General features: G+C 37.9%; 1 protein-coding gene across 1 annotated transcript in view; it reads right to left on the reverse strand.

Moving 5' to 3' along the window:
• Positions 1-25,795, reverse strand: part of GRIK2 (glutamate ionotropic receptor kainate type subunit 2) — a 352,290-nt gene extending 326,495 nt beyond the window's left edge. Inside the window, 1 exon segment of the mRNA XM_086631971.1 lies at positions 25,681-25,795. Coding sequence (XP_086488097.1) covers positions 25,681-25,795 — 115 coding nt within the window.
• Between the last annotated feature and the right edge of the window lie 292 nt (positions 25,796-26,087).

Raw genomic sequence — 26,087 nt, forward strand, 5'->3', positions numbered from 1 at the left:
GCCCTCCTCTGGACTCGTTCCAGTAGCTCCATGTCCTTCTTATGTTAGGGACTCCAGAGCTGAACACAGTATTCCAGGTGGGGTCTCACGAGAGCTGAGCAGAGGGGCAGAATCACTTCCCTCGACCTGCTGGCTACACTTCTTTTGATACAGCCCAGGATACGATTTGCTTTCTGGGCTGCCAGTGCACATTGCCGGCTCATGTTGAGCTTCTCATCCACCAGCACTCCCAAGTCCTTTTCCTCAGGGCTGCTCTCGATCCATTCTCTGCCCAGCCTGTACTTGTGCTTGGGATTGCCCCGACCCACGTGCAGGACCTTGCACTTGGCCTTGTTGAACTTCATGAGGTTCTCACAGGCCCACCTCTCCAGACTGTCAAGGTCCCTCTGGATGGCATCCCTTCCCTCCAGTGTGTCCACAGCACCACGCAACTTGGTGTCATTGCAAACTTGCTGATATATATATATATACACACACACATCATCCATTAGAGCTAATCACTTCTCTAGTTTTTCGATGTCAGCAGTGTGTGCTACTCCAGCCTTACATGCTGTTTAAAATTTTTATGCTGTTACCCGGAGAGGAAATTAAAGATTATATCTGAAAAGTAGTTTAAAAGATGAACATAATGTGAATGAAATGAAATATCCATTAAAGATGCTGGGCAAGTTTTACTCTGATTTACAGCAGCACTTCTGTCATGCCTGCAATGACATTACACTGGTATAATGAGGAAAGAAATATGACCCAGTGAAACTGCATTCATTTTGGAAGTAAGATACAACTAAGGGTTAAATCCACATAGGGATTTCAGAGTCTAGCCTCAGGGTAAAGTCCATACTTAAAATCCCCAAGTAATTCAAGGAGCCCACTAGGTGATCAGGATTAGCAACCTAAGCATTCCTAACAGATAGCTCATGGGATGACACATGATGAGGAAGGCCATGCCTAAAATAAGTAATAGACTGGGATATACCTGAAATTCTGCCCCTTCCCGAAGCACACTTTCCTTCAGCTCTCAGTTACAAAACCTAGGGGAGACTGGTATTCATAAGCCTGATCCATCTCTTGGATTTATTTGTATATTTTTCCCTCATGACCACAGCTATCTTCTATATAGTAATCTTGCAGTGACATCATTTATCCGGGGAGGCTGACATGCAGGTTCAATACCTTCCTTATAGTAAGGGGGTTCTAAGCTTCACCTCCCAGCTGCCTTGGGAGCATATAACCATCAGGTTAATATAGAGAACAGTAATAACACAATACTTAGATGCTGTACAAGCAGAATAAAAACATTTAGAATCTATTAAAAATGAAAGCCATTATAGGGACATGGACAAAAGATGAGTATCAAAAAAAAAAGAGAGTACATGAGTTAAATGAGAGATAGCAAGTTCTGAACATGGGAGGTATGTATGTAAGGATCTATACACAGACAGAGCTGAAAGTACAGAATCAAAATTTCATCAACAATCTAAAATAAGAGAACACCAAGATGTTGGAGAAATACTTATGCCTATATGTGCACACATGTTCCTCTTTGCAGATGCACACTTTTCGACTGTAGGCTCAAGATGCATATGTCACACCTTCTTCCTTCTCCAGAGTGGACAATCTATTCTGAGGTAGCAGTCACTTAAAAGATACATCCACAGGGTAACACTGGAATTGTACGTACCTTAGAATCTAAACCTCTCCCCACCACCACATCCCTGCTCCCTCTTATTTGCAGTAGTCTTTCATCTTTTTCTGTATGAGACGGACAGACAGACTGGTAGACAGGTAGAGAGACACCTACATAGGCACACTGTAGAATACATCCAGAGGTTTATAACTCTCAAAATAAATTTGGATTTTGTTGGATTCTGTAGTAATATATTCCTTTAGACAGTAAGAAAATATATTCTGTAATTGCTTTTGATTAGTAGTTGGAAGACAAACACTGTGTTTTGCCTCATAATTTCACAGTTCAATCATCTAAAGTTCCTGATTAACTCTGTTTCCAGAATGAGTCTTCCCCCTAGTCAGTTGTTCACATTCTCGTCATAAGAAAACTAAGGCAAAATTTAAAAATTAATAGTCTACAGTAACAAAATTTTATTAGATAGTACTCTCTTAAACTACAGAAATATTTAGGATTAGGTTTAGATCATAAAGGATTTAGGATGAAATTGAAAGTCTGAGTCTAGATTGTTAGTTTTGAGTAACCTGATATGATTGCATAAAAATGTTACTCATCTTTGGATGGACAGGCCCTGTAGTTTCCAGCCAATACTTTCGTTTCCTTGATTAATTAATAGTAGATCAGACACTCATAGCTTGCATTTTATTTAAATTTTTGACATGATATAATGTTGTTTTACAACTTGTTTTTCTAAAGTGAATATCCATATTAAAAAAAAAAAAAAGATAACACTCTCAATCCAATATCTAACTTTTAGTTAACTTCTGCCTTAGTAGATAGTTGCATATTCATTGTTAATCTTCCACCAAATTCAATTGACCTTAACAGCAACTGTTATTTAAGTCACAGTAGGACAGAACTGGAGAAAAGCTAGAATTTTGCAAGATTATTATAGGCCAGTTTGTAAGCAGACACATTATTTTACTGAAAAAAGAAAAAAACAATGCACAAAGACAAATTAGTATGTCACTTAAACATGCTGTTTCAAATCTTCATCAAAACCTTTTAAAATTCCTAGTTTTGCTTCTCTTACAAGATGCATTTCTCTAGAATACAATATATATTCATAGACATTTCTCTTTTGTTTTACTATTTAAAAATAAATTGACTTTTGAATTACTGTATTATTGAACCTGATATTAAAAGTTCCCTGCAATGCATAAAAGTGCAATGCATAAAACGAATGTGTTTAACTGTTCAAAACAAACATGCATTTTCCCTGCATGCATGATTTTATGTCTTCAGAATATTCCTTTTCCCAAAAACTGTTTTCACTTAAAATGTTCTCCTTTACCTACATACTTGCATTATGCCACAAATTTCAAATTAATTAGCACCTGAATTTATCGTTGCTCAAAAAAAATAATGAAACCATTCCCCATTAAACAAAGTTAATAGTGACTATCAGTTTAGGCTATATGCTTGACAGTTCAAATACATTTTTGGCCATAAAACAGGTTTGCAAGCCTTAAATGGTTTCACATTTCTCTAAACCACACTAAGAGCATAACATGAATATTTTAAGCAGCTTAGCTTTGATTTAAATATATTTGCTCAGGATATGCTGGCAGCATCCCAAAATGCAGTGTAATACCCTTAAAGCTGGCAATCCCAAACTCAATTTAAAAGAACAGATAATATGGACTAGCAGCATTAAAGCAAATAAAGTCAATTAACGGGGTGGGTTTTTTTGTTAATTTGTTTTCTCTAGCTTGAAATTGCAAAGGATGGATAAAGCTGTGGAATTAATGAAGAAAGAAATTAATGGAAATGCAATATAAAACAAAGAAGAGAACAGAGAAGTCCAGGAGCTTTTATTTATTACTCAACTCTTAATAAGTGTTTGCAGTTGTATAGTAATGTTCATTTATTTAAAGTAGCCACAGTGCATAAGAGAAATTCCACCATTGGAATCCTGTAGACATTCATCAGCATGCTATAAGAGAAGTAATGTGCTAACTTGAAAGCATTTCCTTTCTCTGAAAAAGAAATAATGGAAAATATACATCTATTTACGGAAAACAATGTGTTTATTGTAAAAACCCTGCCAAATTCTCTGTTCCTGAGATTTCCCTCATACATAAAGACTAATTCAATTCATTGTTAAATCAGTTATGCAGACTTCTGTATGTGCATACTGAGATGATGGCACTTAGGTGTTTCAAGATCAAGATAAGAGGGAAACAGCCAAAAATAGTCACAGAATAGTAGCACATTTTGCAAATGAAAACAAATGCTTATAGTATTTTGTTACTGCTTGAAGATATTTCATATTTTGTTGTCTACATTTCAGCCAGCTTAAGAGCAGAAAAAACAAGTTCTTTTCATGTGATGCTCTCTGCTCATACACTGGAAACATTCATTAAAAAGTACTGTTGAAAAAATTGCTAGTAAGTTCCCAGCACTCATTGATCTTATGTTTTAAAATTAAAATTTTGTTTCTAAATATCTATTATATTTCCATTGACATCTAAAAAGTCAACAAAAGTAACTCTACCAGCAGAGCATGTTGTATTTCTCAACAATTACATATCAGGGTTCATAAGAGGTTCATTCTAAAAAACATTTTAGCATATTTATATCCATATGCTTTGTTTCTAAATCCATCTGGTTTTATTTCATATATATGCTTCAAAATAACATTTATTTTATGAAACAGATACACTAAGTGAAATGCACACATATAGTTGCACAATACTTGCTCTGAACAGCAAAGAAGGATTTTTTGAACCTATTTTATTAGTTGAATAGACTCTTGTACATTCGGCATGGAAATTGCAGAATCTTTTCTGAAGTTGGAAATTGCATTAAGCTTCTAATCAATAACTGTAAAGTTAAGATGTAAAGCAAAACTTTAAACAATGTTACTGTGAATATTTAACTTTTATATTATTGAAGACATTAATTACAGACTTTAAGCCACTGCATGCCGCAATGCTGAGCAAATAGACCTCTAAACAATTCTCAAGTAACCAGACTTAAGCCTCCTTGCAGAATTGCCTTGTTTCACAGTTCATCTAGTCATTTAGGGTACACCTTTCTAAGAAGAGCCTGTAAACATATAGGATCATCCTAGATTCGCAAAAGCCTTGATCTTGGCTCAAAATCAAATATATGATTTTCATATTCTCTTTGCCTTAAGAAGTATTGTACTATTGTGTTATAAAGTCATAACTGATATAGGAATAGTGTGTGTCTATTCTGTACATACACTTCCAGGGAAAGTTTGTATATAAACACGACTGCAGGACTAAATTACGGAAATAAACTAATGGCCATTTGTATCAAAGGTTCAGAACAAGGAATAGATAATTCAAAATTACCATCCCAAACACCTTTGCCCTAATAAATCAGATAAACAATTTTGAATTGGATATGCTTTTTTTTTCCATAGGCTAGACCACATGTGAAAGAGATTTAGTAGCAAAGGCAATTTTCAAAATCCTATTAAATTATTCAGCCATTGTCAGTGAGTATATTTGGTCACTTTAGCAGGCAGAAGAAACATGAATTACACTATATTTAAGAAATGTGAGATCTTCATGTTTAAATTCTCTGTTGCAAAATCTCATACTGCAAAGTGTTGCCACTTCCCATGGATTCCTATGAATAGGAATAACAAGTGCTCAATTGCCTTAAAAATCAGGTTGCCTTGTGCTATCTTTCCTGCGGCTTGATCAGACTCAAAACATTCTTATTGAATCTCTGGAACTGTACAAAAAGATTAACTGGCCTATGGTGTTTAGTGAACCTTGATTTAAGTACGGAAAATCTAGTCTGAATTTAGGACTCCAAAAGAGAATTAAACTACATGAGAGGTGAGTAAACCAAAGTCTCTTTATAAAATGAATGAAACGTTCAAGACCAAATTCTGGATCAAGATTATTGCACAAATATACACCTGATCTAAATGTTGTCATAGAATCATAGAATCATAGAATGGTTAGGGCTGGAAGGGACCTTCGAAGGTCATCTAGTCCAACCCCCCTGCAAGGAACAGGGATATCTCCAACTAGATCAGGTTGCTCAGGGCCTTGTCCAACCTGGCCTTGAACGTCTCCAGGGATGGAGCATCCACCACCTCTCTGGGCAACCTGTTCCAGTGTTCTACCACTCTCATAGTAAAAAATTTTTTCCTAATATCCAACCTGAACCTACCTCCCTCTATTTTAAAACCATTACCCCTTGTCCTATCATAACTGGCCCTCCTGAACAGCCTCTCCCCATCTTTCCTGTAGGCCCCCTTGAGGTACTGGAAGACCAAGTCACTTTAGCCAATGAGATTTAATCTCCGAGTGTGTTTTAAACTTTACATAAAATATATATCCAAATATGTGAAATATAGATACAAATTCTTAGTACACTTCTGGTTTGATTTTTACAAAATAATCTGAGATACAAAATACTGGCTGTTTACTTTTCCTTTAAAAACTGGAATACCCTAAAATACTGCAGAAATAGAAAAGCGTAAATAGGAATAAATACTGAGACCTCGGATTACCCAGCAAATCCGTATTCCAACTTGTCATTAACATTTCCTGACTCTTTAATACAATGTGAGCAATTAATCCTTCAACACTTACATTCTTTAACGGATGTAAACTTTTCTGTTTACTGCTCTTTATCCAGTTATAAAATCCCCTCTGAGAAGACTGCCTGTCTTTGAGGTTATTTCACAAAACATTCAAAAACATGAGGGAAGACAGACCTCTTAGCAGTCAGAGATTCGACATGCCAAGTCTGAAAGAAGAAAAGCTTTGATAACAAAGCAGTAGTAAAATCAGCTACTGTCATATGTGCTGTTTTCTTCATCCAAATACCACGTCGTTGACAAAACAAGGAGGGATTACTGTTAAATGTTAACTTCTATGTGTTCCCTCCACTCAGAACAACAGAAAGATGGTCTATGGTCCTCAATGTGGCTTCTCCCCAAAGTGCATGCTCAAGCACAAACAGCAGGTGTGGAAAACACATCATTGTTCTTGGATTACTCTATTAGGATTTGTCATGTTAAAACGTATTAATATAATGGCCTCAGTTGCACTGAAGTAACATCATCTGTGCCTAAACCAATTTAAAATAAATAAATAAATAAATAAAAATAAAAAACCCAAACCCAACAAAATTAGCCCTCTCGGTTGGATGGAGTGGTCCTTGTACCAAATCCTTACGTGAACTCAGAATGTGGTCTCATTCTTCCTACTTCTACACAAATATGGAAAATACTTCTTTCATTTTAAATTCACTACAATAACGCAGATATAAAAACACCATCTTCTTATTTCAAACATAAATAAATACTATGTTATTTCAGTTCCCAATGCTTTCATCTGTGAGATGCTCTTATATGGATTTAAAATAGGGAGGAAGTATTCAATAGTCACATGTTAGCAAGTTACCTAGCTTGAAGCATGGTAGTGTTTTACTAAAATCAGGTGATACTTGTTATGATATGCATTTTTTCACTGATTCAAGTCTTAATGTAAAGAAAACACCTTGCACCTTGTCTAAATACAAAATATGCTGAAAATGCATTCTAAAATGGCAAATTACTATTCAAAGTTTTCATTGTGAAGATTTCAACTTTTAAGATGACAAATTTAAATAACAGTCCTACAGGTTTTTATAAGAACAAAGTCTAATGAAGTGATAAGGTAACAGATATGATCTGTCACTAAAAAATACGCAATGTTATCCAATTTCTCTGAAATGTATCTATAAATGCAGTGAGTTGCTTTTCAAAACATTCTAACTGTAACCTTTCATTGTGTTATAGATCATTAACTGAAAAAAAGGAAGCACAGGGGGGAAAAAAAGTGGGTTGGAATAGAGCCGAGATAGTTTATGATCACTTCAGAAAACAAAAGTAGTTGAATCTAGAAGTAGCACTCCAGTTTATCTGTAGCTACATTTTTCTTACCAACCATCTTCCTACTAAGTACAAAAAAAAAAAAAATTAAAATTATTCAATTCAAAATAGTTTTCCTAAGAATTAAAAACATTTTTATCTACTTATTTTAAAATCAGATAAGAAACTGATAATGTTTATATATTCACTGTATTTGAAATGTTGATGCACAATTCTTTAGCCAGTGGCTTCTGCATTTTAGACAGCGTATCTGTCACATCTCGATGCATAATTTCATCACCAAATTGTACATTTCTGATTTTACTAGAACTTGGTAACCCAAGTTTGGAAATTTTTGTCTCATAATTTTAAATTTGCTGAAACACTATTAACATGGATTAGGTATACAAACTAGTCTGTAGGATTTACTGAAACCAGTGCGAAAGATCTTTGGCCCTCACATGTGGTGGTCTTATGTGGCATCCAATTATTATTACCCAGCTGGCTTGAATTGATTGGAATTGAATGTAATTAATTAACTAAGGTTGAGACCCTGCCTACAAAAGGCGGGCCATTTCCTCCTGGCTGTGGAAGATGCAATGGCATCCTTGGAGCTGCAGCCCAGGCTGGTGAGCAACATCTGGTGACTCCAATGTGATATGTCTGAGGACCGTGACTCCCTTGCCGGACCCAGAGCCAGGGCTGGAGCAAGAGTCCTTTGGTGAAGAAGGTAAAGCTGCAAACCCCAATGTGGTATTTGTGGGAGGGAAGTGTGCTGGAGTTGGAATGAATGGACTGGGTCTCTGCTCACCATAAAGCCTTTACTTTCCTCTAAAAACAAAAAACTGTAAAACAAAAAGGGGGAATTATGGCATCCTATTATTGTTACCCAGCTGGCTTGAATTGAATATGTAATTAACTAAGGTTGAGACCCTGCCTACAAAAGGTGGGTCATTTCCTCCTGGCTGTGGAAGATGCAATGGCATCCTTGGAGCTGCAGCCCAGGCTGGTGAGCAACAGTCTTACACAATAACCCTAACAGCTATTCTTGAATAGCTTCATATATACACAAAAGAATGCCCAATTCTACCTGACTATCCCTTTTAGGACATCCTTCTTCCACAGCAACAATATCCCCACAAGGAGTTCTTTAGCAACAGTTAATATGTTAATAATTTACTATTTCATTTGACCTGAAGTACCTTTCAAATATTCCCTCAGAGACTAAGAAAACTCTGCAAAGACCTTTCTCAACACATAGAATTATCAAAAATGAGTACACCACTTTAGATTTATATCATATTCTGAGATAGTCCAAGTTATGGTTTCCTGATAATGACAAATTACCATTCCTGTTCTAGAAGTGTAAGAATTAAAGATTAGTTGTGTAGAGAATGAAGAAAAAGTTATTGTAACTAGACTGCAAAAAGAAAGAAGCATTATTTGGTTTTATCGGAAAACAAACACCTCATTCATATTGACAGATCCTTCAGAATGCTGACTCAAAAGCATTTCATTTAATAAAGAAAATAGTAGTAGTTTACTATGGATTTAAAAAAAAAAAAAGAAAACACACCACCAAAACACACAGATTCCAAGCTTACCCAAACTTGAAAGCCAAAAGTTTCAAAATTTCAAAATCCAAATATAAGGTAATTAAATAAAAACTACACAGCTATTGCACAGACTTTATTTTATAAAAACTGGTGTTATAAAAAAAAAAAATAAATTGCTTGCTTGTCCTTTTGACCAGAGCTAAAAGGATGCATTGTACATACTTATATGTGCACATTACTCGGTGGGGGTAAGGGGACACAGAGCAAACTGTATGTATCTGCTATTTCCATAAGCAAAAACAGCACTTGGAAATTTTTTAATTTTCTGTGTGGTTTTTTTTTTTCTTATCTATCATCTCCTATGGAATCCTATGATCTATCATGACAACTGTTAAAAGGTGATTATACTGTTTTGCGAAGTACATGCAGGAATTTTGTATTAGTACTGTTAGAAATTGAACATTTTAGTTTTTATCAAGCAGGATTAGGGTGGATTTAACTATGTTTAGGAAGGTAATACAAAAGTGAGACACCCAGTTCTGAAGCATAACCTTTCTAGTTGTAATCCAACAAAATACATCTGTAAAAAGTAACATAAAATCCAATTATCATTTTTCAGCAGTTACCAGCATCCTAAAAAAATAACTACTCATAACCTTTTGTAGATTCCTGAGAACCACTGGGTATGGTATGGTATGGTACTCAAATCTGTGGTCTCTTTAAATTAATGTTTTATTTTAACATTACTGCAATTTCTGTCTTATATATTTGTCTGGACATTGCCAACATTTATCTGTTTTTTGTAGTTTCCAGTCAAACAAGCAAGCTCATGGGAGGTCCATTTCAAGAATAGCTAAATCAGACAGATAACACAAGATTTTAAAGCAAGGCTTCTTGAGATTTGTTTCTAATGAATCATTTCATAATTGTGTCATTAGCTTCATATACAGCTGTACTTGTAGTTCTTTTTATTTTGTTTAAAGGAAATATTTTTAAAAAACTGGCACATGAATAATCTTGGCATATGGATAAACACTCTAACTTCTTTGCACATGTAACGTTTAAAGTACACAAACACAGTGTCCTTAATAAGGCATCAACATCTTCACTGCTTTTCCCGTGAAGATATTGAAAGACAAAGTCATACCGCTTTATTTTGTGGAAACAGTGAGCCAATTGTACTTCTGAGCTTTAGACTCTCTACAGCCACTGGACAGCTCTAGGATCATGTTGAATAATAAACTTTCTCCCATAGAGGTAATGATGAAAGTGATCTATTGATCTAACAATGGCCAATAGTTCTTTTCTTGTGACACAGTAATGTTTCTCAGCAACAGAGTTTGATTATAGCATGAAACTATGCTCACTAGTTTCTGTGCTCTTAAAATAGCACTTTTCCAGTCTCTAAACCACTAATATCAATGTCCAGAAGGAAAAAAATCTTTTTCTTTTTTTATAAATAAAATAAAATTACTGTTATCTCCATGTATCCCAGAAACTTTTTCACATTTTACCCTGGCTGAACACATTCTTCTTTAGAGAAAAGTAATACAAGAAGCTGACAAGTTAAATACAAGCTTGTGTAATTAGAAATACGATCATCCACATCTCTTCATTTCAATAGGCCTGGCACAAGCCTCAGATAAGCAAAATTTTCCAGGCTCTGTTTAGTATTTCACCTGGAGATCTCCAACGATAACTTCAAGTTTTATAAAGCAACTCTTTTTTCTACATAAATGCTGAAATAATAAAGATTGTGATGTCTTCCTAGAGGTGCTGTATTTCAAAATAGAAGATATATCGGCCACTACATTCACCAGTATTCTGACATCTTTATGCAAAAGGCATATGGGCTATGTTTCCATGACCCTACTCCAGAACTATATTTCCACATTTGCCACTGCAGAGCTGAGTGCCCATCTTTGGCTGAGTAGCACTGTACCCAGTGTTTATTTTCCCTTGTTCCATTTATGTTCTGTATTCTTCTTTGCCATATATCATTTGTTATTTACATCATAGTTAACTTTTATTTTAAAATTCTTCTTCCTTCTAGAGTATCTAAAAGTTTCTCGTTATTTCATCCACATATGAAGACTGCATTGTTTCTTAACCTTCATTACCTTAATCTCCAGCAACAACACAGTAGCTCATTAACATCACTTTCTATATTCTCTGACTATGCATGTTACAGAGAACATTAAGAATGGCCATAAAGTAGCATGAAAAAGAACTATTTTTCCAACACACACTACCCTGTATCCAACACAGTCTAATAGTAAAAATTTAAGAGAAAGAAAAAACAAGGGAAATATGAAATAATTCTTACTCTGATTTCTCCCACTTCGCACATTTACTTCCTTAGGCACTCACTGAGCCAGAAGTAGCAATAGTGTCTGGTGGAGACTTTTCTTCCTTAAATGTATGCAATTGCTGAAGAGGTGGGAACAAGAACATTCCCTGACAACGAATTACATAATTTTCTTTTTTATTATTCATACTTCCCTTCATTTGTTTTAAGCAATCTACCTAAAAACATAACAATTAAAATATTATTTTATTTAAAAAGTGAATAACCATTCGTTAGTCTACTTTCTCTGTTCTTCATTAGTTTCTAGATTCCTAGAGAGAGTATCTTCAAATAACAATATATAGCTTTATCAGTTCCTTTACTAGTAACACATTGTATTAAAAGAAGGTGATGCTTAAACTATCTCTAAAAGAGTCCTACCAATTCATTTGCATTTTGAAATTCTTAATAAAACTTCTTGTTATGAAAGATGGAATTATACCTACACCAATTCTGATAAAGAAACAGGCAAAACACGTGTCTTGAATCATGTAAGGCCAGTTATAGTTATGCCTGGAGCCCATTACTTCAGATATTGACAGTACATTAAGACATTTTTTTAAATGAAACGTAATTTACTGTTTGTATGACTGACCACAGTGCTTGCATAAGACAGAAAAAAATAAAAATAAAACATTTTTTTGCTACTGAAATAAATATTATTTTAAAAAGATAATATATACTGCAAGCAACATAATGCTATTTAAAAATAGGCTAGCAATTTTTATAGAAGTTTAAATATTAGTTTTAGTTGTGAAATAACCTTTGTGTTCCAAAACTCGTCTGTGATGTAAATCAATCTAAATGAGTTTCTTAAAAATCTGAAGTTTTGTTGAAAGGCAACTAATTTACAAAGAATATCAAAAATTCAATTAAGAGAACTAATTATAAAACATGAGCTAAAGATACTTTTAAAAGCAAAAGCACCGTAATCCTCTTCACTTCCAGCTCACTATCACTGCAAATATAAAACATTGTAGTTATGATAGAGAGTTTCAGAACTCATAAGGCACATCTGAGAATCTCAGTATACTCATGTCCTTTGCCAGCCCTGGTAGAAAATCCTTTTGTATAACAGCAGAATAATCTTCACCAACTGCAAAATATTTCATTAACACCCAGGTTAGGCTCTTCCATTTTTCCTCTCAATTTGCTTAGCACAAACAGCTCAACTGTCTTTAAGACAACACCAAAGCCAGTATTTTCCAGTTTTCAGTTGTATTATTTTCTGCCAAAGTAGACAAGATGAGCTTCCATGGATTACTTCAGCTTCAGAGCTGAATGAAGTCTAAAGCATAAGCTAATATTTAATTACTTCCTTTGGCTTCTCGTTTTTAAAAATTATGGTTCAACACCGTGATTCACGCAAGTAAATCCTTTCTAGCTTTCCACCTATTGACCGTATTTGTCAAGTTATCATGTGGGTAAGCTTTTGTGGAAATTGTGCCTAATCAGATAGGGAAGTAATGAAGACTCTTCTGTCTCCTCATGAGTTCCTCTAATTGCTCAGCAAAGAACTGTATGCTCCTTATAACAGAGGCCCAGAAAATCTACTTACAGGTTTGATAGTTTTAGACTATCCAGCTAAGAAACTAAACTGTAGCAGAAATTGGGTTTAATATGATCTACTGCTTTACCATACTGCTAGTTCCACCCAGTAATATTGGCATAATTACCTCCTCTTAAAACAATAGTGAAAATAAGTTGCTATGGGTCTTGCACAGAGGCAGATCCACTCTCTAAACATAGATTTCCCCTACACCAAGAGTATTGCTCTATGGAAAATTGAGATGACGTGTTAACGAGTACCATTTCCACATTCTTAGTGGTTGGGGGAGGGGGCAGGTGTTGAATGTATAAAAGCACATACTACAGCTTCATTCACAGAATTTAGTTTTTCTTTCTTAGCATTTCTCTTTTTTTATATATTTCACGAATATGCTTGACTTGGTATATTTTTTGCTGAATTTTGTAACTTCTTCCTTGAAAAATTGTTGTTTTCATGACCACTTTGAAAATATTCATGAAGATCACTCCATGTGAGAACAGATTCTGCCACCTTCACAACTTTTTGCTATCCCATGCTCACAGTACTTGTCAGGAAGCAGATGGATAGTCCTTATGAGTCCTTCCATCAAAGACCTCTGATGCACCCCCAGGCAATTCTCCTAGTTTATATTAAAAACAACTCCAGCAAAGGAGTCTTACTGCCACATTTTCTTCCCTTTTCCTTTTTTTTTTTTTCATTTGGGCCGCCACGACTGGCAAATGTATGTATGTGCACACATTCACACAGGGCTGTACTTGTGAGGTGATTACTGCCTAGTTCCTTTGTTCAAGTCACAGAGATATTGTGTCACTCTCAAATGGCTGCCAAAAAAAACAAAGTAAGTAATAAAGGGACTTATCACGAGAAGTCCAATAATCTGTTTTTAATATAGACTAGTGAAAATATTGATGTTTACTTTTTTAAGTATGTAACCAGAGTAGAGTAGGCAACAAAGAGCTTTTAATTTTCTGTCCTTATAATCATCAGATGGATTCTGATGAATAAGAAACCAGTAAACAGCACAACCCCAAAGCAGAAAGGATTTTTTGGAATTGTCTGTGGTAATAGAGAAAAAAAAAGACTCCCAAAAACATATGTTGCAATGAGGATGACAATGAGGAGAGTAAAGGAAACCAATGTGAACAGAGCTCCTGTGCCCGCAAGACAGTTAGACACAAAATTTTTATCCTACTCAAGCATCTTCCCATGAATGAAGAGAGTGGAAAATGTTCTGAAAAGCAAGCCACGCTGTTTATATGAGAATATGGTGTAGTCTTACCTTAAGTTGCAATAAATGCGATATTTAATGAACATTCATAATCACAGAATGATACAAATGCACAGCTAAATTTGAAATCTCCAGTGTCTAGACACCAAAGGTCACAAATGGGTAGCACTGAAGATGTTGTGACTAGCTAACGTTGATTTGATCTTTAAATGTGATTTTTCATTGTTTAGGTAGGTTTGAAAAGACATTAGGAAATCTGATTTAATGCATTTCTGGACACATTTTTCTTAGCCGTATCACAGTCACACAGTAAGTTTCTGCAGGCATATTGAATGTCGTGAATGATATAGTCTGCTGAGATCTGAAGAGATAAGCCTTAATAACAGTCATATTTTATAGTCTTTCCTTCTCAAGGACATCCAAACAAATACATATAGCAGTACTGAAAGGAAGTCACATGTATCTTTCACAAATTTCCATTTTCTTCCCTCAGCTGCTTACAGATGAGGCATGCACAGGATTTACCACTTCCCCTGAACTGACCCCATGTACGTTTCAAGGCTAAGAAAAGAAAAAATCTGGCCATAAACAGATTATTTAACTATATTTCTGTCCTTTATATAAACATTATACTCAATATCCAATAATAAGCAAAGGGATTTAACTGAGCAAATTCTTTGCTTACAGAAACAAAGCTATACTTCCTGTTTGGTATTATTGGATCATTTTGCCAAGTACCATCTTTATGTTTGGTTTTGACCAAACAGAAACAAAAACCTTACTATTTGCACCATTGTGTAGGGCCTTTGTAGGTAAAAAGTGCTTTTTTTTTCACTAGCACCTCATAATTCTTTTCTGTGTTCTTTGTTCATCACTGATGGCCTTTAATACATCTACATTATTATCATTATTCTCAAACCACCTCCATGCTGCCTATCAGGTTTTGTTTGGATTATTTTAAAAAAAAAGAAAAAAAGAAGAAGAGAGGAATGTAGTCAGGGATATCTGGGGGCATGTCTAAGCAGTTCATTGTCTAAAACAGACAAGTATCTCAAGATATGAAGGCAAGCACCAAAAAACCGTTAGCCAAAAATCGCAATGCTCTGAAAATGGACTGACTCAAAAGCATGATTCTATTTTGCAAAGTAATCTTTTCAAACACCAGCTTCAGGGAGTGAAATATCAAAAGCTCATTGTTATATGGACTAGAAAGAAGCATATAAGAGTGTCACAGAAGACCAGAAAGACTAGATTTTTCTAAGCAAAAATATATATTTTTTTTTTTTTAATGCATAGTTATTAACTGGAAAAGGTAGCTGGTTTAGGATTCTCTTTCAATTTGAATTAAAAAAAATATCTGTATAAGTACAGGAAATTTTTGTAAGTACAGTAAGTCATGAAAACTGTAAACATTGCCAACAGCAAAAATCAGATAAGCAATAATGTTACAAATTAGATTCCCTAAGGTTGAGTCCTGATATTTGTCCTTGCTAAACAGCACAATATGAAGCAAGAATAATGAATTTTAATTTAATACTTCAATATGTACTGATAATTTCTTAAAGGTTCTGTACGAATTTTATGACCAATTTTCAGTTATTGAAATGCGTAAGATGTGTATAGCAAGCTGAACATACATGTTCCTGTTAACAAATATAAACCCAAAAATTACTACAATGCAGCGTTTTAAAAGTAAATTAATTCCCCTGATTTAGAAGACTCTGTATGATTTTAATTTCCCTAATGTACCTTTTTACCTAATTCCTTAATGAATAAGTAACATGGGATTTCTTTTAAAGATTTCTTGCCTTGTAGGATAAATGTTGCTGAATAACAATGAAGTTATTGCTTTAGAAAATACTTTTCTCTCACAGGATATGTAATTTTCACATTCTTTTTTGTTATTCACATATGACTCTACACAGCACAACTTTTCCCATTGTGTTGCAGTGTTTGATCACCAAACAACTTTTATTGCTACTACGGGACTGCAATATCTTTAAGCAATGGGCATACCCTTTCCAGCTTAAAAGAAAACACTAGTTGAAACTATTCTCTGTTATGTTCAATTTGCTTTATAGCACATTGCTAAATATTGTTAATAACAATAAGTGAATGACAAATTTAAGTGTAAAAAAAAAACGTAGATCAGTTTTAACAGATAATCAGAAAAAAAAAAAAATTCAAGGAAAGACTGGTTCTGGAATAAGATCCTTAGCTAATGTAAACCACCATAGATGGCCTGACTCGTAGACCACTATGTCACTCAATATAGCTATGAACCTCATCATGCATCTTTGGAAGAACACTCAATTACCAACTCATTTACACAATAACTATACTTAGGATAAACAGACAAACTTCCATGGACTTTAACATAATTACTTAGTTTGCGCATTAGAATGATGTAAAACATTTTTTTTCTAAACACTGTCCTACAATTTACAACTCTGATTTTTATTTCATTTTGTACTAACATAAGCCGCTGACCTGAATGGAAAATTAGAAAAGGGTCAGACTTAAAGCATACTACAAGCTACCTTATTTCAATATCTAATCCATAGATTGTTGTTGTGAATAATTACATATAAGAAACTTGTACCAAGTGCACACGTATTTCCTATCACATGTGGTGTAAAAAACAAACAAACAAACAAAACAACAACTCACCACACTAGCATAAATCAACTTAGCACTAAACTATCAAGGAATGCATTTCTGTGACAATCTGGGTAGTTGGTATTGGCTGATGATTGAGCACTGACTCTGAAAATGTAGGTAAGAATAGAAGTCTTGATTGGTCTCTGAGTTAAACAACTAATTTCTTCAAGATTTTACAATGTGAACTGTTGAGACAGTACTTTAATTACTTTCTTACATGTTAAAGAAAAAAAACCCACATAAATTAGATCATGGTGAGCTATGAGACTCAGATTTTCTTATAAATATTTCATGCATACTGATGTAATTATTTTTGTTATGGACTGTTCAGTAAGTCATGTCCTAATTGTGTAACTTTTAAATAACAACATAAATGAGCTAATTGGTACAGCTGATATATGTTTAGGTCCTGAGCTGGTTGAAATAGCTGGTACATATTCAGCTTCTGGAGAAGAACAAAAGCCCAAATGGCTGGCAAGTTCAATTATACGTAATCCTTAATAAATTTACCCAGATTATTACCTACTAAGTGTGTATATGCACATGAATGAGCATTTTAATAAAAGTGTTTTCATTCAGTATCAGCTACCTTATGACAAAAACCACTTTAAAGTAATAGCTATTTTAAATTCAGAGAAATGTGACATTTAATTTGAAATATTTTACTGGAGATAGAGAAAGAGCTAAATGTGAAGATGGCATGCTCTTCCAAAGCTGAAGTAGTTCTGCATCTTTTGACTCAAACTTGATACACTTCACTCAATAAATTTCCACAAAGTAAATAATTAAATACATATGTTCACAAACAAGTCCTTATTTACAGGACTGATTATGATTACCTATTGTGAAAATAAGCACCACTCATTTGCTGGTGAGTTTTTAGTAGAATGAGTGAGCACTTTCTGTTTCAGAATTTTTTGTATTTTAATATCAGGAAGAAGCTGTTGAGACATTAACATCTTTCTCTTTCCCTTTCAAATTCCTACCTGAGAATCTGAGTTCAGTAAGTGGTAATAAAACTCAAAACCTGGAGAGAAAACAAAAATGCCTACTCAATCCACTTTCATGTTTTCCATATTGCTGATGCCATAAAAGGCACAGTTCATCTAGCCTGACCTTTGCTGTGTAAGAGTTATCCAGTCTAAGCCAACCTTGTCTGATCCTTCTATCTGCTTCAGTCTCCAAATGCTGCAGAGGAGGCCTGACTGGGCTTGGACTAGAAGTTTAGGTTTTAGATCAATATGAGGCTTTTCAGATTTTTTTTTAATTTTTCATGCAATTTCCCAGAAAGTAGAAAAGTAAAGACTTTCCAAAAAAGCACCAAAAAAATAACATTCAATCATAGATTCTTTCAGGTAGGCAAGTAGTCATTTCCCATTTCAGATATTTTTAAAAAAAAAAAAAAAAAAAAAAAAAAGGAAGTGAGGAAAGGGATCAAATTATTCAAGGTGCAAAAGTTAAAAAAAAAAAAAAAAAGGCATTGTTCTTTCAAAATTGTTTTGTCCTCCCATAAAACAACATTACTTTTTCCTCTCGTCTGTGAAAATACAGCACAGATCATTTAGTACTTCAAGATTTAGCTACACACATTGAAATCAGATAGAGTGTTTATATAATTAGGAAACATCAAAGACACTCAATCAAATATTAAGATAGAAGAAGAGAAAAAAGCCATCATACCTTGAATTAAAAAACTTGTCAACTCTCCTGAACAACAGTTCCTGACAGCACAGTAAGTAAGCTCTCCCTGGACTGCTCTTCTGTCAGAGTGTCACGAAGTCTAATACAAGAATTAGTGACTCTAACAACCAGGGTTTTTTTCATGCTGAAATATTGATAGACATTTTCAGCATTCCTGATTCGACTGACTTTTAAATCAGGATAACCATTTTATTGAAAAAAATAGTTTTTAAAGGGTTTGGGAGTGGAAATACAAATGAAATAAAATGCAGCTCGTGAATGAATGTATTTCCTCAAATATAAAAAATGAAATTCTTTAAGTGCCATAAATGAATTAACCTTCTGATGCATTGATAACAAAACATTGTTATCTAAGGATAAACATTGTTACCCAACGACTACAGTGTAGCTGTGCTTTAAACTACTCCTATTGTAGACACCGGTCATGACACTAGAACCTGTTTTTATATACCCCAAACAGAAATCCCTAGAAATGGAAATACTTTTGAAATATATCATCTAAGAATGTGTATTTTATTTGAAAGATACATCAAACAACGCTACTAAACACATTCCTAGATGAGTTACTCTATTTCAATAGCACTTTGGAAAGACTGCGGGAGAATAATGTTCAAAGAAATTTGAATCCAGGCTTATCCAAATCACTTGCAAATTTTGAGCCAGGTATATCTTAGCAGAAAATGTAAGAAGAGCAGTCTTGAGCACCGCACCCATGGGTCACTTCTAATTTTTGCCCAAAGAAGAAAAGCTGTATGGTTTTAATTTGTTAAGAATTACCTTTTAATGAAATTAAGAACACATTTTTCAACTTCTGTTTACTGTTTAACTATTTATCTATTACAACACCATCTAATTTATTCAGAGCTGGCTGAGCTCCATCAATTGGAATGGTGATCATCATATATTTGTTCTATTGCCTTTGCATTACTGAAATATTTGGCTGTTTAAATTGAAGGATTTATATAAATCCAAGACTATTCTTACTGTGCCATAAGGAAGCCAGAAGACTCAGAGGGGGAAAGCACAAAATTAAAAGTATTAATATGATAGTGGTCTTTGATTCTCCGTATTCCAATTCAGATGTGACAGCATAATGACATTATGTTATCACACTGTTTAATTTAATGTTCCAACATACATTACAGCATAACGTTATAAAAAGCTTATTCGAGAAACACTAATTTGCCTTGCAGATTGAGGAACATGGAAATAAGGCACCTTCTAGTTTCTCTTTTGCATTATTGACAGAACTTCTAATAATTGTTCCTCTAGAAGAGATTAAAGAGGATGAAGGTTAAAACTCAGAAACAGGCAAGGTAAATATATTTAAGTGGGGGATAAAGACTTGCTATTATTTGCAATGACTACAAAATATTTGGTTTGGGTTTGGTTTTTTTTTTTCAAAATCGAGAGGATTTTCTCCTGCATAGAACAAAAATAATAATAAAAAAAAAAAACCTCTAGTATTTGAGTTTAGAAAAATCTCTTTTTCTCTGGTTTCTTATCTCCGGCGACAGAAACCATTTCATTCAGCAACCACATTTAAATGGGAGGTATTACTTGAACTTTGCATCACTTCAAAAGACAAGCAGCAGTCAGTAAGAAGCGAGTTATACTTCTCAGCGTCCAATCTATCGGACGATTCTGTGAAAATCCTTTTACAAGGCTGTTGGTGTTCCAAACACTGGGTGAAAGGATCTGGGGATATTCCAGAAAGCCCACACGGATGAAAGCTTTCTTAACCTACATTAAATCTTGATAATGCAATAATGAGTCTTTTAAAAGGATAATTCTAATTCCCCTATCTAGTGCAATAAAGACTGTATACAGCTAATCTGCTTTGCCCTTTCAATTAAACTCGTCCAGCACGTTCTATGTAGTCAGCACCCTGAATGAGTCATTAAAATTCTCGTTCTGTAAGAGTTGTGTGCAGCGCACCGTTGTTTCTAAATTCCATTAAATCCAAATGGTCTTTATCGCCCCATGACCACTGTGACTTCAATCAGCCAATTTAATTACCTTACAAAATTGTCAGCAGAAGCAGCAAAGAAAAACAGGAAGGGCTGTGACGTTATCAAATTGAAATCTTCCTCTGTGCTGTTTAATCTACACTAGTCAATAACAATGCTTCTCACCTCCTTGCTGCCTTCCCGAGGCTCTTAACCTTACTCTACTTCAAAGATTTCTGTCGTTGTTTCTAAGACTGATTTTGAACTTCTCTCCATGAGGATGTTAATACGTATTGAAAGCTTCTTGTCCTTGACAGTAAAATTTTCTCTGGCTCTCAATGCTGGAATTACCAAGGCACGGACTTCTGAGGGCTGCCGCAACAAGTGTTTATTTTGCAGATTTTTCATCCCACTCTTGATCTGAAGGCAGACTGCCTTCCCCACTAAAACCAGATATGTACGTTTTCTCATTTCTCCCCTAAGTACAGTCGGAAAGGTTACCTCCTTCCACTGAAAGGGTGTCAGGGCAAAATCCAAAGGAAAGGAAGTGCACATCCAGGAGACCTTGTGCAGGTCCAGTCTAGGAAAACTCTACATTATTACCCAGTACCCAACATGTACTTCTTACTTGAACTCTCGCCTCATATCCTTTTTCACAGAGCTAACTCTCAACTGCTGTTCCATGACTTGGCCGGTTTTAAATGCTACTATGTCAAAACGGTCACTTAAATGTGTACTTTGACACCCACTGGCAACTACGCAAGCAGTGGACGCCATGAACTGGCCTCTTCTCTGGTTTTGCCACGCTCGGTCTCGTAAAAACAATTCTATAGAGATAAATTCAATCTATTTGAGCCAAAAGCAGCTCAGTTAAGATGTCAGATGAAACCGGTACTAAATCTTCACAGAAGTCTCCAGTGTATGTAATCTTCTCTCTGGGTTACGACAATGGAGTTGAGAAATCAGGTTGGTTTTTCTTCAGTCCCAAAGATTACACGAGCATAAACAGCTTTGTTTTGTAGTTGTTAGTAATACTACTCCTAATAATAATAATAAGAGGGCATCAGGAAAGTGCTAGGCTTTGCAAAAGTTCGGTGTGGGGTTTTTTTAGGGGGGGAGGGGAGGGGAGTCAGTAATAAGAAACGTTTCTGGTAAGAGTTCAAGAGCTGGAAGAAGACCCATCCCCGCGCCCCTCTCCTCTCCCTCCTTTTATGGTTCGTTGTAACCCACAATGTTCAGCTCCTTTCCCCATCTGCTTGAAATCAGGCAACTCTAAAGCATCATAAAGTCGAGGCTACAGACATGGGCCTCCGCTTTTCTTACCCTTCTTTTCGAATGTGCTGAAGAAAACAAAGTATCTCATAACAAAGTGGGGAAATACTATCAGGCCAGTGGGCCCCCTGCGGTGGAGATCTTTAGTCTTTCACGAATAATGAATTACCTGAGAGGAAATGAGAAAATGCAATGGCCAAACCGCTTTCACCTTCCAGACGCAGGTCCCTCTTCACACCTGCGCTGTTGGAGAGGCGAATTGCTCACGGCAGCAGAAACAAGGCCCGAAAGGGACAATTTAAATAAAGGAGAGCATTTTAGAGTGCTCCAGGTTTCAAAGAGCTGACACTCATGCCCTGTGCAGGAATAGATAAGAAAAGAGGGGGGTTAAACAGCCCGGGCTCTTACTGCCTTGGGCAAGGAGAAAGGGTGGGTTTCTGGGAACACAGGTGGCAATTGCTGATGGTTAACTGCTCTTAATGGCTTATCGATTCAGCCTTACCGGGTAAAGTGATGGGATGCCCCCAGGGAGGTAAAAGCAGAAGCGAAGGGGCCTGCGAGCAGGTGGTGGGGCGGAGGCTGAGGCCGAGAGCGGCCCCGTGCCCAGCGGCCGTGGGTAGAGGGGCGGCGGGGCTGGGCTAGGCTGGGCTGTGGATCTGCCCCGAGCTACCCGGTGTTTCTGGGGAGCCGCTGCCCGGGCTCTGCTCCTACACGGGAGCAGTGAATCGGGAAGTTACGGAAGGTGAACCTTGATAACGGAACGGATCTGCCGGCGGTCACGCGTTTTGACTTTTGTACGGTGCCAAGTGATAAGGAAAAGGTTTCCATCACACTTAGCACAGCGGAGAGACAAATACTAGGCTGATGCTTTTCTCCCTTGTCAAGCTGGGACCTGTCCTTTTACCCCTAGCAAGGGTTTAGGACTGTTCCCGTTTGAAACCCTGGAGTACTGTGGGCACAAGCCTCACCCCCTGCGTTTCCTGGGCTTGTTTATGGGAAACTGCTCAGAGAGGAAGAGGGAGGGAGCTTGGCCACATGCCCTGTGAAGCAAGGTGTCGTTTAGGAAGAGTGCCTGGTGGGATGCCCAAACACCACGTTGCCCTGCTCCAGCAGTAGCAGCAGGCAGGCGTCCAGATGCCTGAGTGCCGCTCGGGAGGGAACGATGCCATCGCACCGGCCTCTCCCCGTGTTTGCTCCATAAGGAGCAGGCAAAAATACCCCTCCCCCCCGCGTTTGACAGAGAACCCAGGCGGCTCGACTTCCCTCTGTGGTTGCTAAAAGGTAGCTTGAGAGCGAGAAAGAGAGAGAAAGGACATGCTGGCTAGTCCCAACAATGAGAGAAGCCGTGGGAAGGACAATGCGAATCCATGGTGGTTAATTTGCACAGGAGGAATGAGGGGGCTGGAGCTCTGGCAGGCTTCAAGCGCTCCCCTGTTGCCATAGCGCTGCTGGCTGAGGAAGAAGAGTGGGGGCTGGCAGGCTGCCTTCTGGAGGGAATCTCCTCAGCTCTCGTTTCTCCTGGGGAAGGACTCCACGGGAAGGCACCGCATCCCGTCCTCCTGGTCGCAAGGACATCCCGAAGGGACAGATAGCACAGCAAGCCGGAGGTGGAGACGGGGAATTCCCCTTTCAGAAATAACCAAAGCTCTTCCACCGCTCACTCGCTGCTCCTTCCCTCCTCCCCGCCATGCCCTAGGCAGAGGCAGAGATGTCAAGTCTCCGGGGAAGGGGAGGGAGTTCTCCCGCCGTCAGAGATAGAGTCACTCCACACCTGGACTAGGCTAAATCCAGACTCCTTAAAACAGAGATGTGCAACAGGCCTGGTTGAGCAGGGCGAACGTCTTCCTGGCTCTTTCTTCCATCTAACATTTTCCAGGTTAAAATAAACCATCCAACAGCTCCCTCCCTACTGCCAAGGCTCAGAGATGGGTCGGCGACAGTTCTTACGAAAGACAAGAAAAAGCCTGTCGTGATTCAGAAGCGGACTCACACTTTTCCTGCTACAAACAATGGAGTGAGCATAACCCCTTAAGCGACTGTGGGACCAGGAGGCAGCTGGGAAGGGAAGTTAGCCTGGGAAAACACATGTCTGTGCGACCATGGCACTGGCCGCCGGAGTCCCACTGCACCACCCTCCGGCTCGGGATTTTTTATTATTCTAATCATTATCAAAACGCTTCTCTCCAGGGCCATCTCTGTAGGTACACTGGACTAACAACTCAGAGAGAATGCTAACCTAAAGGGGGAAAGCTCACCTCTTGCTCATGGTGCGGCGGGGAAGATGTTTGTTTACATAGGTACCCTTGAAAGTAATTCAAAGCTCCCAGAGACCGACCGTCGACACGGGTTGTGAATCCCGGTTCGTGGAAGGACGGACAGCCGGACAGTGTCGGATTACAGACAGCCCTAGCACTAATTTCACGGCCATGATTATAAATGAGACTGTACGCAGAATAAACCCCACGATGATATACGGACCCGTTTAGCCATGTCCAAAGAAACCAGCATTCCTGAAGACGGTTGCTAAGAGCAACGTGCCTTAAGCACCACCTTTAGACCAGATGGAAGCAGAAAATAAGTACTACTAGGAATTCAGCACACGAGAGCAGCAACAGCCTGGTGACTTTTTAATCATTACCCACCTTCCCCTCCACATAAAAGTGTGTGCGGGGGTTGGGGGTGGGGATTCAAACAGAATTAGATACAAGCCAAGCCACTGCTCCCAGGCGAAGACAAGAGCTTTCAGAGCCCCGCAGAAATGGATGTAGCGGCGGCTACAGCTTATCGCGGTCAGCGCGAACGCGGGAGACCCGCGCTTCCCGCTCCATCCGTGCTGTCGGCGGGCACAGAGGATGCCGCTTGTCTGGGGAAGCAACTTTCGGCCTGCGCCCCCCCTCCGCCGCTCCCGGCCGCGGCTCGCCCCGCCGCCAGCAGTGCCCGGGCGGGCGCGGGGCTCCCGCCCTGAGGAGCACCCCGGGCAGCACAGCCCCGCTCGGACCTGCGGTTAACTTTCGTCTCCGTCCTGCCCTTTCTTACTGCGAAACTTCTATAGGGGATGCAGTGGCTGAAACGTCTTTCTCGCTTGCTTGCTTATACGCAAGTACACACGCGCGTGTAGAGGCTGTTAAGGTTAGTTTCATGGTCCAGTTGGGATAGTCTTTAAACTGTGAAAACGCTCTGCTCTCCTTGTAATTTCATTCTGATCTATGACTTTTCTTTTCTTCTCCTTTTTTTTTTTTTTCCTTTGAGGCGGGGGACAGGACTCATAACAACTTTCCTTGCATAGAATAGCTGTGTTTTTTCGAAACGTACGGCAAAGGCTTTTTCGCGATCACCGCTCAAGGCATAACTCATCTCTCCTGTAACCCTAAACGCCACTGAAGTGGCAAGCAACTAGGCAGACGCTTCAAGGGAATGCAGCCCAAAGGTCTCAAATCACAGCGTCGCGCCCGCACGGGCTCGGCTCCGGTGGACCAGAGACGGGCGGCCGAAACTTAACAACTAGTTGACAGATTTTTAACTGATCAAGCACTGTATTAGCCATGCTTTCCACTACTATGGAAACAAAAAAGGTACATTACGAGGAAGCCACGCAAGCTGCGCAGAGCCTTAGGCAAACGCGTTTGCCAGACATTTTCTCTCTATTGTTATTGTAATTATCATCATCATCATCATCGTGCCGTTACTACGGCTACAATGAGCTGCAGCGACAGAAAAAATACCACACAGCAATTCATCCCTCCGGATGCAAAATAAAGGACTTCGGTGCCTAACTCCGGTAGCACGTCCCAGCTCTCCCCCAGCACCCCCTTCTGAGGCAATCCTACGTACATCGCGTTCAGGCTTAAAAGCACAATGAAAAAAAGTGTCGGGAAATCTTACCAAATCTTAGTACATGTGTGGTTCCTTGAGAATATCCAATCCACAGTAAGCAAAGAAGGAGTCTAATGGTGCATCTGAAGACTGGATTAGTTAGAATAGGGGAAATAATCTTCATGATGTTTCTATGCACACACGCGCTGCCTTACTTCCCCCTTCTAAGCCGTCAGGTTTCCCGGTAGGGTGAGAATGAGGATACGTAAACTGATGGCCCTCAGACACGATCACGGCATGGTCACAGAGAGAGGAGAGACTCTACGCTTCCCAAACCCATTAGCAATCCCTGCATGTTCTTCATTCACTGCGCCAAGGAGCAACCTTCGACTGCAAGGAATGGTGGGACATCCATGTTAGTCGGGGGAGAATCCTTGAGAAATCCAAACACACACAATGTCCAGCCGAGTAAACCT

Source organism: Tauraco erythrolophus, chromosome 2, assembly GCF_009769465.1.
Source record: "Tauraco erythrolophus isolate bTauEry1 chromosome 2, bTauEry1.pri, whole genome shotgun sequence".
Classification (NCBI taxonomy): Eukaryota; Metazoa; Chordata; class Aves; order Musophagiformes; family Musophagidae; genus Tauraco; species Tauraco erythrolophus.